The sequence below is a fragment of the Cupressus sempervirens genome, chromosome 6, assembly GCF_028749045.1.
Source record: "Cupressus sempervirens isolate cs-2001-9-10 chromosome 6, ASM2874904v1, whole genome shotgun sequence".
Lineage (NCBI taxonomy): Eukaryota > Viridiplantae > Streptophyta > Pinopsida > Cupressales > Cupressaceae > Cupressus > Cupressus sempervirens.
In genome coordinates, this window is record NC_143123.1 from 158,746,585 (window position 1) to 158,762,647 (window position 16,063).

At 34.0% G+C, this 16,063-nt stretch overlaps 1 protein-coding gene across 5 annotated transcripts in view; it reads right to left on the reverse strand.

The window, feature by feature from the left end:
• Nucleotides 1-4,005: 4,005 nt before the first annotated feature.
• LOC149551735 (Clathrin adaptor complex small chain family protein) overlaps nucleotides 4,006-16,063 on the reverse strand; it is a 144,643-nt gene continuing 132,585 nt past the window's right edge. For 3 of the 5 annotated variants that reach the window (XR_016352804.1, XM_089787241.1, XM_089787243.1), the window contains 2 exons: nucleotides 4,737-4,828; nucleotides 4,006-4,589 (listed from right to left, as the gene is read on the reverse strand). Coding sequence is in view for 4 of the 5 variants with exons in the window: in XM_089787241.1 (XP_089643367.1) it covers nucleotides 4,526-4,589; nucleotides 4,737-4,828 (156 nt within the window). In the remaining variant the exon portion in view is untranslated. The remainder of the gene's footprint in view (nucleotides 4,590-4,736; nucleotides 4,829-16,063) is intronic. The other 2 variants (XM_089787242.1, XM_089787240.1) reach the window with 1 other exon arrangement.

Below are 16,063 nucleotides of genomic sequence, written 5' to 3' on the forward strand. Positions count from 1 at the left end.
GTGTAGTCACTTCAATTGGGAGGATCGTTACCCTTTGTTGGCCAAACCCTAGCACAAGGGTTTCGACCCTACATCTGAATCTTTTTCTTATATGCCTCTTTGGGTCAAGCTCCCAAAACTTCCCCTTCACTTGTAGCTAGATTTAGTTCTTGAAGCTGTGGGAGATGCCATTGGTGACTTCCAAATGGTGGATTCTAAATCCTCTGATATCATGCATACTACTTACACTTGCATCCTTGTGGTGGTTGATACTTCAAAGGGCCTCCCTAAGAAGATCAGACTTGAGGTCCCTAACAGTTCATGAATTCGGACTCTAGACTATGAAAGAATTCCTTTCCGTTGTAGGGTTTGCTCTAGAACTGGACATATTAATGCGCATTGTCCTACGAAATTGAGGAAATAAAAGAAAAGACTTTCTTGGTGGTCTAGGGCTTTGGTTCAACATTACTCTATCCTGAAAGACTCTGCTCTCATGGATTCCCTCGCATCTGTGGTTGTTGTTGGTGCCCATTGCCCTGCCCTGTCTGACCTGGCTATTGATCCATTGTTGGATGTGGCTAGCACAGTTTCCCCTCCCTTTGTGGGTCGAGTTCTAATGGGCAATTTATTTGGTGTGGTTTTGCCTATTTCTCCAATTGGTTCAGATGTCGATTCTGTGGTTTGGGAGGAGGCTTCTCTGGTGGAGGAAGGTTGGACAAAGGTTAAAGGGAAAAAATACAAATGGTCCCAACAAATCTCTAATTGACTTCTTTGATCTCACTCCTTTGGGAGTAAAGGGTCCTAAATGGTTTTATTGAGTTTTATTTGGTGGCAGATATGTATTGTGATATCTATGAGGCCACCTTGGTCACCTCATCTTGGTTGGTGACCTGTTTCACCTTTGGTCTATTGTATCTTTTGGTCGGGTTCCAATGAAAATATTATGATGTGTAAAGGGTTTTAGGCACCCTTCAAAACCTATTTTACTTAATAAAAAACAAATTAAAATTGAAAAAATTCCAAGTACAAAATACACTCCTTTTGTGTGGAGATTTGATGAGAACTTGAGGCATAAAAGGTTTAAAGAGGAAAGAAAGGCATGGTAGGCACCTAAGCTCCTTGTCATGCAACACATCATCAACAACGAAATAACCCAGATGAAAGCACAAGTTGGGTTGACTCCTGCTAATGAGTAACAATTGGTTAAATTGCAAAGAGCTAGGGAAGAGTATTGATTAGAAGCCAAAATAAATGCAATGTTAACAACAAGGATCTAGGGTTTCATTCTACATGCCCTCAACGGAAGCATGATTTTGCTTCCCTTCTCCGTCATTACTCTATGTTGGTTTGTTGTAGGTTGATGTTTCTGTGTTAATTTCTATTATCTTTCACACAATTTGTTTATTTCTCTAGTGTGTGGGAGGGAAAAGCATTTTCAAGTTGGGTTTGTTTTTGAGTTTTAACTCTTTAGGCAATAGGTGAAACTGAAAATTCTTGTCTACAATGGGGAACAAGGCAACAAAATGCCTCAATGAACATGAACAAAATAGCAAGGATTTCCCTTCATTTTGACAATGCTAAATGGCAAGGTGATGATCAAAAGAGAAGGCAGAATGATGCCAAGCCATGGACGCCAGTTTGGTTACATTTTTGCCATAGTAGATGTTGGTTTGTTGTAGGTTGATGTTTCTGTGTTAATTTCTATTATCTTTCACACAATTTGTTTATTTCTCTAGTGTGTGGGAGGGAAAAGCATTTTCAAGTTGGGTTTGTTTTTGAGTTTTAACTCTTTAGGCAATAGGTGAAACTGAAAATTCTTGTCTACAATGGGGAACAAGGCAACAAAATGCCTCAATGAACATGAACAAAATAGCAAGGATTTCCCTTCATTTTGACAATGCTAAATGGCAAGGTGATGATCAAAAGAGAAGGCAGAATGATGCCAAGCCATGGACGCCAGTTTGGTTACATTTTTGCCATAGTAGATTTTGTGGAAAGCTTCTTCATGTATCTTTTTTTCCTCCTTATTTATGGAATTGTTAATGCTTCTTTGTTTCTTGTTATGGTTCCTATAGTAAATTTGGTTGTATATATTTTTGGGGCATCTCTATAATTACAATGACAATAGCAACTTTGGGCTCTTTGCTATGACAAGGTTGATGGTTGTTGGGTTCATGGCTTCTCTATGATGATGTTCGTTTGGCTTCTTGTTCCTATTAAGGTGGACCCCTTTTCTATTGAGGTGAGAAGGGAGACTGCAGTTGGCGCTCCAAACAACAACTGGGTTATTGTTGTGTACAAGATCTTTGTCAGGCTTGCCGTCGCTGTCAGTGTGTTTTCGATTTCCTCATTTTTAACTATAATGATAGTATCTTTTAGTTTCTTTCCTCCCTATGACCAAGTGATTGCTGGTAGTTTTAAAGGTCTCACTTTGGTCCCTCTTTTTTGTTTTTAGTGAAAGCTTGCAGCTTTTGTGGGGGCTTGTCCCAGGGTCATCTTTGAGAATGTTGACAATGTTTGGTGGCTTAGTCGCTTCCAATCATTTGTGTTTGACAAAGGTAGATCTAAGTATTGTTTCATCTAGTCTTGAGGTACTAGTCACTGTTAATGTGTCGTTAATGTGCTATTAATGTGTTGATTAATTGTGTCTAGTGTCAGCCCTTTGGGCTTGCTCTCTGATTGTTCCACAGGCCATCAACCTCTTACTGCTGTTTTAATAAAAAAACAAGTGATGTGTTCTGACAAATGGAAGCCCTGCAATTACCATCTAAAGGCCTAGCTACTAGGCCCTTTCCCTAAAAATTGTTTTGCCATCAATGTGGGCATTAATATAAATGTAAGTTAAATAATTTCTATGTATTGAATAAAAAAACTGTGTATCAAGCTCATTTTTTGTATATTAAGCAGGAGAAACTGAAATATAGTATTACCTCTACAAAGTTTACCATAACAATAACAAGATGTGACATTCCATTGTGTGTAAATAAGTTTGGTTTGATTTTGGATGGGTGTGAGATTTCGGCCCCACATTTTGTTAATAGTAAGTGTCTTTTGATTAATATGAAACACAACACAATATTTTTAAACTTCAGATAAACGTTAACTGTAAAGGATCTTAAACTCTATACAGAAACCTATGATAATAAAGACTGTCAACGCTACGTGTTTGAGGTCCAACAAGAAATAGTTGACATGAGTTGGTATATGGGAGTTAGTCAAGTATTGACTGCGGAAAAAAGAAGATATAATTCTCTGTCTAATAGCATGTTGACCAATAGTACAGAGAGGTAGTTACAGCAATAGTGCCTATGATTATTGCTGTGCTCAAGCAATGGTGTCTATGATCAAGCTGAGATCTGATGGTTGACATTATTTCTGTTTAAACAGCACTGAGCAATGTGATGATACATGGATGGGATACGTTGATCAATCCTTCAGGCCTATTATGCATTTTTTGTACAACTTGCAAACGAATCACATTTGCACTCCCTCCACATTAAATAATTTGATTCCATCCATGGTTATTTCAGATATTTTACCACATCATATCCAACTAGTAATATACCACATTATATAATTTCATTACATTTATAAATTACAAACCGTAACCCATATGGTCCAATGTTCTAATAAACATATTTACCATTACTAACTCAGGAAAAAAAGCATTGAACCATAATCATTTTTTAAAGCTTTGAAGCATTAAAGGTTAAAACATAAATGTACCTAAGAATTGTGCAAAAGTTAGAGAATCATTCAGACTACTCGCGAGTAGTGGAAAAAATAGAATGTACACAAATGCAACTTGAAAAACCCAAAAAATTGCAGTAGGCAATTCAAAATGGATAATTATGCCAATAAAAAGACTAAATCATTTGCTGCAGTTCCTTATGTTCTATAACAATTTAAAAACACAATTGCTTGCCTAATTCATTCCCAGAGTCCATTAAGTCTATATCTAGTTGCAACACTAAGCATCTAGGAAAAGCATTCGAGTTTGAAGTTATGGTTGTTGAAGATTGCATATAGCAAAGGTAGAAGAAAATGGTTGCAAATTTTAGCTATATAACAAAGATACTGATACTGCATATTAGAATTATAACTACAAAGGTTGTTTGTCCATTATTCATTGATTCAATGGTTTAACCAAATCAATGAATCGAATAAGAAAAAGACACAAATATGAATGAGAGGTTTGGAACCCAAAATTAAAATGAAAAGCTTCTGTATCAAGGAGCTATCAAGGTAAAATGCTCTGAACTAACAGCAAAATCATTTCATCCAAAAACAAAATAATCTGAATGCATTGTCAAATACAAGATCTGTTACCATTAGCACTCTCATAACACGACTATTGTTTGAACGCATTACAGCTGCAGAAGATAAAAATTCCTCCATCAAATGCAGTTAAATTTTTCCTTTATCTTTATCAATATCCTTCCAGTGTAACGAACAGGACTTTCATTTTTGAAGCGTGTTGAAAAGAAGAGTTAATACTGGTGTAGTTACTGAAATTGCAGATTCCATAAGCAATCAGCCCCAAAAATCATCGACCTTGCCTGCCTGTAGCTTTTGCTACAAGGGATGTCGATTCTGATGACCGCTCCAATCTGTTGAATTACGTGAAACCCAATTCATCATGTACAAGTCAGCCAGTGAGTACTTCAATTACTAAAATTGAATGTCTGCAAAGATTTAGTATAGAGCCAAATTAAACAAAGAGAACAAAGGAAGATCACTCAAGCTTAAGGTTGTACTTCAATATTTCTTGGACAGCCTTGATAACTTCATTCGAGTTTGTCTCCACTACTTGACCTCCCATTATAATCTCATCTAAAACAGTATGCAGCTGGACACAAATTTCAAAACTTCTTAGCTTGATATGTACCATGAAATGGCTAATGAAAAACATCAAAGCCTTCATGCATCCTAATGATATATATCAAATGCCTTATCTGGTAACAATCCAAGATCTGACTCTCAGATGCAATTCGCTAGTCATTGCTTACCCCTTTAACTTATGCATTAAAAGATGTTTATATTTTTGGATACATGTTGGCTTATGATGTGTGATCATGTGATGTTCTAAAATAGCATTGCTAGGACAGTTTTATGCCCTTTCAATGTTTCATTCTGGGTAGCCTTTAGCATTTTTCTTTATAATGTTTCATTCTACAGCTCCTTGGAAAAGGAGATTATTCAAAAGCCAGTGCTCTGTAATAAGAAAATTAAAATATTAAACTATATTTGCATGTTAAGGAATCAATTCTGTACAATAAAATACTCTTTGTATCTCCGTGAGTAGTTAAAAGCTCTTGAGCCAGCAATTAACTCTTCACATCCTCCAGCATTTCTTCCAATGAACCTCTTACAAGTGCACCAACCTTAAAGCTCAGATAATATTTGGTAATACAATATAAAGTCTTATAATGTCAGTGTTTCTCAAGTCTTGGTACTGGGAAGATGCAGGGAAAAGAGGATTTTCAGAGAGAACCAAAAAAAAAATCTGAAATTTTTTGACAGCCATTGAAATTATATATATATATATTAGTGGTACATGCAACTTTTCAATATTTATCGACTACAAAAAATCCCATTTTTTTAATATATATTTGTTTCCATGGTTAAGGAATGTCCAACTCCACAAAGATAGTCAAGTGATCTCTAGATGTTGCCCTGCAATCCTATGGATACCAAGAGGTTCCTTGAGGGAAACATTCCTTAAAGATCTTGTGATCCCTTTTTGTAAATGCCCTAGTTTTTGCTCTATATCACAATTTCCAATTAGACAAGAAATAGAATGGAATAGTAACATCCATGTAACTGATTGACATCCTACATTATGATAGAATATTGTTGAAACATATTTTTTAGAATAGATCTTCCATATTATAGACATTAAAAACAGAGATCATTTCAACTAGGGTTAGGAACATTATTTAATCATATGATATATTTCATTTAACGATGAAGTTCAAACATAGAGTATCTAGGATAAGGGGCATATTAGGGTGCCTTAAATAATCCTCTATCCTAGGCCCAAGAGTGGATAGCATCCCTCTTGGCCATCATGTGGCTCCTTGCCATACATATGAGGGGGCGTATCCAAGAGAGGGTTCCATAAGAAATAATATGTTAGATAACATTTTCACCATACATACCATGCATATTACCATTGAACAGGAGTGCAATAGGCTGCAATAAATAATAATTTCTGGTCTGATCCACCAATATGCCTGATTGCTTATATCCTTAGTTATTGGTTCGAGTTCGATTCAAAATATGGGCTTGAAGAACCAATTCACCAATACGGAAATTTTTTGGAAAGGGTTTTGGGTTTGTTCATACAAAAACATGTAAAAATTATATATATATATATATATATGAAGACTAGAAGTATAAGTTAAAATTAGAATGTCACATAGTAACATAAAATCACACGATTTAATCATTTAAACAACAAAAATACCATAGACTATAAACTTGTAGTTGTAATTATAGCATCATTACAAAGCATTGTCCAATTGATTAGCATATCTTTTAGGCCTTGCTAGACAAGTTGAATACAAATAAGAGAGCTCTTTTGTCAAAAGCCCTGTTTATTAAAATAGGCTTACACCAAGAGCTTGGAAAGAAGTGTATCATGTTATAAAAGAAGCAGAGTTATACCTGCAGCATTGTTCTATCCGTCAATGGTGGATTTATTCTGTTCATGTCTACCACAGGAGAACTCATTGTCTCCACATTCATGATCTAGTCTAAGTCCATTTGTCCAAATAAACATACTCTATGTCAAAGATGCAACTTGGGATGCCTACACTAACATCTTGCAGGAAAATCAAGGAGCCGTTGATACACCAAATATTTTTGAACCCTAGGCAAATTTTGGATGAACTGGACCCAAATTTGGCACTAGTTAGAACCAATACATGGTCCAGAGGGCAAAGTGACACACCCTGGTAACTAAGCTTATATCTCTTCGATAACAAGATGACTCTTTTCTTATATCAGTTTAATAGAAAGAAAAATGTGCAGGCTGAAATCATTCCAATTCTGGATTTCAAGAAGAAGAAATATTGAAGCCTTTCTTAAGAGGCAAGTCGGTAATTTAAATGCATGACTTTTGTCAGTTAAGACAGTAATCAGATTATAATGCATGACCTAAGAATGGTGTAGTGCCATTTGGAGAATGCAAAATAAATCGGAATTGCGTACATCGCCCTCCTGTAAAATCCAATCTTGTACTCACGTCTAGTAAAAAGGGATGGTGGGCAATCTTAGACAAGCTTGGCTTTCTTAGAAATAGTTGCTTTAAATGATCACACTTTTAGCTTGAAAGAGCAGAAAACATGATGAGCAAAAAAAATTCACCGTGAAAGGCAAATGATGCTTGGAAGAAACGCCCGAGAAGATAAGAGACAATATTAATATATCCTTCGTTGAGGCGAGAAAAGATATAGAAAGAGACAACCGCGTGCAAGCTCAGTTACGCAAGAATTACTGAGGTGGCAAGGCATTCCTAAAGGCCTTGTATTCAAATTTATGATTAAATTGGGATGAAAAACATATAGCCCGATGACATAAAAGAAATATGAAAAAGGTGGCCGCTCAAGGATAAATAAATAAACTATTGCCAGGGTCCAGAAGAAAAATAAGGATAGCAACAAAATGTTTTCATAATTCAAAATATCAAAAAAATATCACAATCATTTTCAATTTCCATCATAACAGTTAACTAACATGTCATATGAAAGAATAACTAATAACCAAAATTTCAAATCAAATATCTCAACAACTTTACCGATCAACTAACTTCACACGAGTTCCCAACGGCTAGAAGATTATTTTAAATTAAGAAAAAAACAAATAGTCCAAAGGTCTTAGGGATGTGTCCCCAATCTCACTATGTGATGCAAACCAAAGGATGCCTAGTAAGGAGAAGGGTAAACTAGACAAGCCTAGGGAGAAGCAAGGTACGAGGTAATGCCCCTAGAACCACACCTTAACACTCAAGGTCAATGAAACTTAGAGTAGAGAAAAGAACAAATGCTACATTCTTTACCCAATGACCAAGTTGTGGATTATGTGGGACTAGAAGGCCCCGAAGATCTAAACAAATTAAATTCACTCCACTTAGAATGTGACTAAATCTAATGGGATCAAGATATACTTTGATTTTAAGATGATTAGCTAAGCTAGGCTTATTTTCATATGAAGTCACAAGTTCAAAATCTAAGGGATACAAAAGATGAAAATAGATTAGGTGAAATGGAAAAACTCATCTTCTTCCCACAAGGAGAATGCCATGTTCATTTTGTTGGTCAACATCTTGTATAATAGATACACTGATTGTATACAATAGATGATCACCACCTCCAATGTGCATGTAATGGGGTAAAAGAGGAAGTGATCATCTTTATTACTAACACCTCCAAGGGCCCTCTTTTTCTTGAAGACAAAGCCCAAACATGCTCTAATTAGGATGCCAAAAGAAAATGGATAAAGAGCCTCAAGTATCTTAACATATAGTGTCATCTCCCACGTATCTTAGAGATTGTACACAAGCATTATAACCCAAAAAAATTATCGCTATAAAGCATTTATTTCATTTTACCTTTTTTCTTCTATCAGAGTTGACATAGATTCAATGCAAATGGTGTGTAGTTATATTAGGGCAATTAAATGAAAATATTTTGAATTATCTAATATTACTATGATTTCTTATGGCGTATTTTAATTATTTATACAATCATACAAGAAACTATACCTTCAAAATTATGTTTTATAACAGATGTTGCCAATGTTACTACATGTTGTTTTAAGTTGTTTGTAATTCTATATGTTGTATTTGTATAACAAATACCTATAACAAGTCGTGCAATGCATTTTGTATCGTTTATTTTTTACATTATAAAAGGGTTTCCATATGGTATTCAATCTTCTTTCTTAATACTATCAATCTGTGTTAAAGCTCCAAAGGAGAACTATTATGAATGAAGTTTAATTCCACCAATGATAGGATGTGTGTGTTTAACCTATAGTTCCATGAGTTTGCAAATCTTAGTTAGACTCTATGAGTCCATAGCCAATTCGATTCTCCCAATTCTAGGGAGCATGGAACCCACAATCTTTGAGTCTAGTCGAGTTTGGCCAAACTCACCGAGCATGTCGAACTCGGCAAACTCATAGAGTCAAGAACTCAGAACTCTGCCATGATCAACATACAAGAAAAAGAAAAAAGAAAATTAATTGTTTTCAAATTTTCAAAAGGGGGTTTATTTGCCTCTCAACCATTAAAGCTCATTTCTATTGTTTGCAAACACAAAAAGAGAAAAGGAGGCATTTGAGAAAAAAATATTGAGGCATTCAAGAGCAGACCAGCAAATTGACTGAAGAGGTAATAAGGATTGCCGATCGTTTGTGCAAATTAGTAGCTTGCATTCATGCATTTATAGGAGAGTGGTAGTTTGCATTTATGGATTTAGAGGAGTTAGTAGCTTGCATTCACATATTTAGAGGAGTTAGTAACTTGCATTCACACGTTCTTTGCAAGTTAGCCATGGATTTCACATTCCATGAGTTTTGTAGACATTTGACACTATTTATACTTCTAATGTGTTATTTAAAATAGCTTATTTCTTTCAGCTAAAGCCTAAAATTTGCATTCATACTTATATGATCAATGTAAACTTGTGTATGTGTTCAAAGTAGCTTCTATTTGATGAGACTATTGTATCTTTAAGGTTTATTTATTATAGGATTTCATGAAATAAGTTTTAAATCCTTAAAAATCTTTCAATTTCTTGGATTTTCCAATTTGTCGAGTTTTTTCCGAGTCTAGGTCCAACTCTAAAATCAGCTTGCCAAATCCAAACTGGGTCCATGTCCTGTAACACTGGTTTGACCACCATGCAATTTTATCATATATTTTTCTTAGATGTTAAGTATTAAATAAATTAGTGTAATGATAGGTGTGTGGCTTATTGTCCCCCATGTAGGATTTAAGACATTATGGTGAACATCATTGATGCCCATGCCAATGACGGGTGGATAAGAAAGGCCAATTTCTCTAATGGGCTTCCACATGAACAAATCACCATCTAACATGATAAACTTTGACCAAAACAATACGAATTGATGATCATTATCTTTAGAATCTTTGACAACCATGCATGATATCCATAAATTGATCAAGTGAATTTGGGTGTCTCCTTAAATTTCACATTCAAACTTGATTCTGTACATATGGGGTATTATTGTCATGCAGATGTTTTTATGCCTATAAGGATTTGGGAATATATTTTATTGTAGTCAAATAATTTGTAGTTGCAATGATGAGCTTTTCGTAAAACAAAAAATGATAATCTTAGAAGCATGTAATTAACTTGTGAAGGTTTAAACGATAATGCAAGTTATTCTTATGTAGTACTTATGATTAAGCTTTGCAATATTAATCCTTGGGGCATTATTTGGTTGCTAAGCACAACTACTTTACTAGTAATCATAAACTACTTCATAATGCCTCGATGCATTTGAGTAGTTCTATAGCAATGCCAACTCATATATATCAATTTTCTTAAGGCAATGGCTATAGCTATCTCATAAGATGAAAAACTCCAATATCTATTCTAGTGAAATTTCTAACATGCCCATAAAAAAGAGTAAAATTTTCTTCATTATTGCACATTACTGGCACAGCATAAGACTTGGAACCATTTCATGTTAAGGCATCTAATATAAGTTTAAGATGGTTATCAATTACTTGGTTAGATCAGTTGCTAATTAATTTGCACGAGTTCAATTAGTAGATATTGCTGTCTTGTCATGTGGAGGCCTCAAGTACCTAGTTTAGTGAAAATTTATATGCCTAAAGATTGCATAGTTTCCTCTCATGTTTGTACATAATTAATGTGTTATAATAGATTCCAATGATTGCAAAGGAAGGAATCTAATATCAAACAGTTTGTTCAGCTTGTAGATGACAAGTTTATAAAATTTTATGAGTTTAGTGAATAGATACTGCTATCTCGTCACACATAAACCTCAAGCTCCTAGTCTAGTGAAAAATGTATATTGCATAGTTTATTCTCACTTTTGCATAGAACTAATGTGTTATAATAGGTTTTGATGATCCCAAGTGAATGAATCTAATATCAAACAAGTTCGTTCTGCTAATATAGTCTAGACACTTGAATTTGTACACAAGTTCTTCAAGTATGAGCTATTGGTGATGTTATCTAATGCATATTGTTTAGTCACCATTTTTAGCAATGTGGTCAAGGGACACATTCCCAAGGTTTGAGGTTGTTCCTTAAATGAAGGTTGTTCCCTAGGTTTGCAAGTTAGAGACAAAGGTACCTATCATCCCTATTTCTGAACCCCCATATAATCCCATCCTTGCAAATTCCCAACAACCCTCCGCATGTGAAAATAGTAGGATGATCCCTCAAAAATCCCAAAAATGATAATAAGTCCCTTAAAATCCTTATAAAAACAAACCTTGCAATTTAGAAAATGAAAAATTCTAATCCTAAACCTAAAATGGGGTCAACCAAGGCCCACAACCTAAAAAATATAAAAACCCTACCCCATTCTCTACTACAGTCACCTAGGAGGAAGAGAAAGAGGACATTCTCTACAAATTGTTATAAATAACAATATCACTAGCTAAAAGAAAGGATATGGAGCTTTCTTAAGAGAATATAGAGCTCTCTTACAAGAATTAAATAATTTAAAAACAAAGAAAGAGGATAGGAAGCTTTCTTAAAAGAACAAAATAATAAAACCTAGCCCCAGGACCAATATTACCAGGTTCGCCCGTAAAAGCTCATATATTGCAAAATTTGGTTCTTCATTGGGTTCAAGTCCTATATAGCCTTGGACTTGCTCAAGGTCTTGTCCAAAATCCCAATTAAGGGCTTCTATTGAAAGTAACTCTACAAAAATTGGCTATACAAAACCCTAAAATGGCTCAAATCAATGCCAATGAATTTGTCCATTTATATGAACTCATGAACATTGACCAATAACAAAGTTGCCAATAATATCAAGAGGGAGGTGTATACCAATCCTCTATTATATTGATGTATATGTCAAACAAAGGGTGTACCATGAGTACATATTATGAATCAAAATGTCAATGGCATAAACATTGGTGTAATATTTCATTAGATGTGAATTTAAAGTGTAAATGTCCCTGTATATTATATTATATATAATATACTATAAATTATAGATTATTAATCTATTTATAGATTTATACATTTAAAATGTTACTAATACAATATTAAATATCATATAAATATTTAAAAATACATAATATTATAGAAACATTCTTATATGTTGTAAAAAATATTAGATTTATATATTTTAGATATTGATATTCTATTATATTATATAACTCTATATATTCATAGAAAACAAATGACATGCCATGATAACTACACCTTGAACCAATACCCATTCTCTCATAGAGATGAACAAATTGCCCAGAACCCTAGCGAGCACTACCTCTCAATCCCACTAGGGATTGTTGCCCCAAAATCCCCATTCCAATTTCTAATTCCAACATTTTCCCCCTTTATTTTCCTCAAAATAACAATAGTAGCTTTTTTCTCTTTTTTTATTATTTCAATATTTTTCTGTTTCCCAAGATTTTCCTAATCAGATCCCAATTAATTGGATTCCATACATAAATTTTTGTCCCTGAGAACTACTAAGATTCACTGTCACTAATAACAGTCATATAACCATTCAACTTTGTATGAATTTCAATTTCTTTCACTCATGCTCTACATGAACACAATAAATAGTAGCTCTATTTACAATTTTTTGTAATTATTCCAAATATTCATTTTTTACATATTTGTTTTCATAATCCCTAAAATCTAAACAATATGTTTGTCATCCTTGAAGCCTGACCCCACTTCCCATAAACTAAAAGAAACACTGATTTCCAGACTCTTTAGGGCCCGTTTGGTAGTCAGAATTAGTGACACTAGAATTGTCCAAATTTGGAATTTGAACAATTATGGAATTTCAAATGCAGATTACAGTTTTCAGAACGCAGTTGCAAATGTTTGGTTCACCTAGAATTCATGATCAGAAGATACATTTCCTAGTTTGGTTACATATTTTGGGAATTGCAAAACAACCTGAAGATTGTCTTCACACAAGATATCATTGTTCAGTGTTTCAATTAATCAATTAGTAACTTTACTGAAAATGATAAACATGAGCTTCATAACAGCAAATAGCTATAGAAAATTGGCAAGTAAAATGTGTTCTACAACTTCCAGAAAGTCTTGTTCCCTGCAGGGCTCGACCTCAAGCCCTTCACTCAGCCATACCTTTCCTCCCAATTTGCCTCTCAAAGAAACAATCAAAATCTTCGACAAGAAACAAAGAATCCACTAGATCCAAAAGAACAAGAAAACCACAAATCTTGAAAAATATATCTCCATAATCACACTATAAAACAATACCCAGAAGAGCAAGAAAGCCATGGAATACCATTTATTAGATCCAAAAGTACCAATCCAAAAAAAAATTGAGAAGAGGAAAAAACCCAATTCACCATTAATCAAATCCATAAGCACAAGAAAGCTACAAACGACCATAAATCAAAATAAGAAAAGTAAGAAACCCACAAGTTACAATCAGTTGGATCCCTATTAGCAAGGAAACCACAACTCTGTCAAAAAAAATTTAATTTTGAAAAATTACATGCCCATATTCTTACCCTTAACCAGATCCCAAAAAGCAAAAAACCCATAGATCTATTGGATATTATTTTCACCATAGATATATTGCCTTCACCTTACCAGAAACCAGATAGAAAAGCTAACATTTTTATCAAGAAACAAAACAAATTTGATCAGGAACATATTTCTAAATTAATATAAGCACCATGAAACAATAAGACATAAAGCTGAATACAATCACAATCTTCAACAAAAACAATTATGTAGAATCAAGCCTCAATTTATTAGAACAGGGGCCAGTGTCGAAGATCATATTTATGCTATGAACCAATTAATTACTATGGAGAGATGCCATATTAAATTAGATATCTTTTACCAGTTCCAATTACTAAAAGCAGACTCAAAAAACTTATATTTCAATTTATTTTCCAATACTCATTTTCGTAAAAGTGGAATTAGAATGGGAATTTGTCCAATTCCACCTATTTAGATGGAAGATTGAATTCCACTATTTGGGGGTAAATGGGGATACCAAACCCAAATTAATCCAAATTCCAATTCGAATTAGGCGCATCCAAAGTGCAGATTACAAATTTTCCAAAATTGGTAAATGCCAATTCATGTCCAATTCCAGCAACCAAACAGGCCCTTAATAAGATGTTTGCTTTTTAGTTATTTTCTTATTTTTTCTGCATATGTGTTGTACAATAGAGATATCAATCTGCAATATCATTAAATTCACCAATTGATATAGGCCTTCTCCTTTGGCTAGAAAAGTATTAGAAACCAAACTAAGCTTCATGTTACTACAATGTGTACAATTTGCTACGATATAACATACTAAGCACCTTATCAGTGGAACAAAATGAATGTACTCATTTATATTCAACCAGTAAAGAAAATTGTCAAGATCTTTATTGCCATTTAACTACACTTGAAACAACCATTTAGAAAGAAGAAATTTGTCAAATAGAATCTACGAAAATCAAAGAGTTATACAATATTGATTGTAAACATCACTTGATTTTGCCCATTCTTTTAGAATAAGAAAAATAATATTCATTTATTTCAGCCATTGACAAATAATTTAATAAATAAAATTACATATAAATAATTTATCGTATGTCACTATTTTTTCTTACAAAAATGCGAACATGGCAAAAAGAGCCAATTTAGCAAAAAGTGTGAAAGGCAAGAAGTTTATTAATAATAATGTCAACACCATCCCTAATACACGAAGGCAAATCGCACTAAAGAAACCAGGCTATCCGGCAAAACACGATAATTAATGCCTTGTTTCCACGAAGGACTCCAGACCATCGAAAAATCCCAAACAAGTTTCAAAACATCCTCAGCAAGCAAGGAAGAACAGTATCACACTCAAAAACCACTATGAAATTTTATCAGAAAGTTTGGAAGAATGGCAAAACATCTAACCAGAAGCAAGTTCAAATACTTTTGAAACCCTAGTTCAACTCCATGCAACCTAGAATGCAGCCATCATCAATAACCAGAAGAACAAGGATGAAGATGGATGACAGATAGTCACAAAACAGAAAAATAAAAGGAACAATGCAAATCAGACAATTCCGAAGCAAAGTGCCAAAATAGAAGCAACAAAGCAACGACTAAAAAATCAAAAAGACTTCTTTGAGCAAACCAAATACATCAGCGTTGGAGGTATGCAAAGTAATTCATCTATAACCACAAATTCAAGCCTCTGCTTTCTACCCCGACCTTCAAAAATTTTGGCTATAAATAGTATTCCTCTAGGTAAGACCAAACCCTACTTGAATCTGTCCAAAACCCAAGCACAAAAGCAAAATCAAATACCCAAAAATATGGCAAAGCCCTTTGTATACATCCCACCTCACAGGAAAAATTTGAAAAATTGATCAAAGATAGAAGAAACCCGAACGATGCATAATATTAGGAAAAACCCTATTGATGATAAAGATACCATTATCACCAGCAATAAAGCAAGCGAAATGAAATAGAAAGAATGCCCAGACCTAGGAGCATATGTGATCTGGAAGGGACCAAAAAATCTCAAAGACAAACTGGTGAGGAACATAATCAAGATCTACAGATCCCAGGTAAGTAACGTTATCTCCTACTATAATCATTCTTTATATGTTCAATGTCAAAATAGTAAAGTTAGAAATGAATTAGTAGGTATTTCTAACTGCTTTTACAAAGGATTCCCAATGGATTTTATTGCATGGGAACCAAACTTTGAAGATAATAAAAACCAAGAAATAGAAAAAACAATTTGGATAGAATGTGAAAACATTCCTCCAAAATTAAATGATTCCGACATCCTAACTAGAATAGGGCAGTCATTAGGAGAATTAATAGGAATTGAAGCAAATTTAAAAACA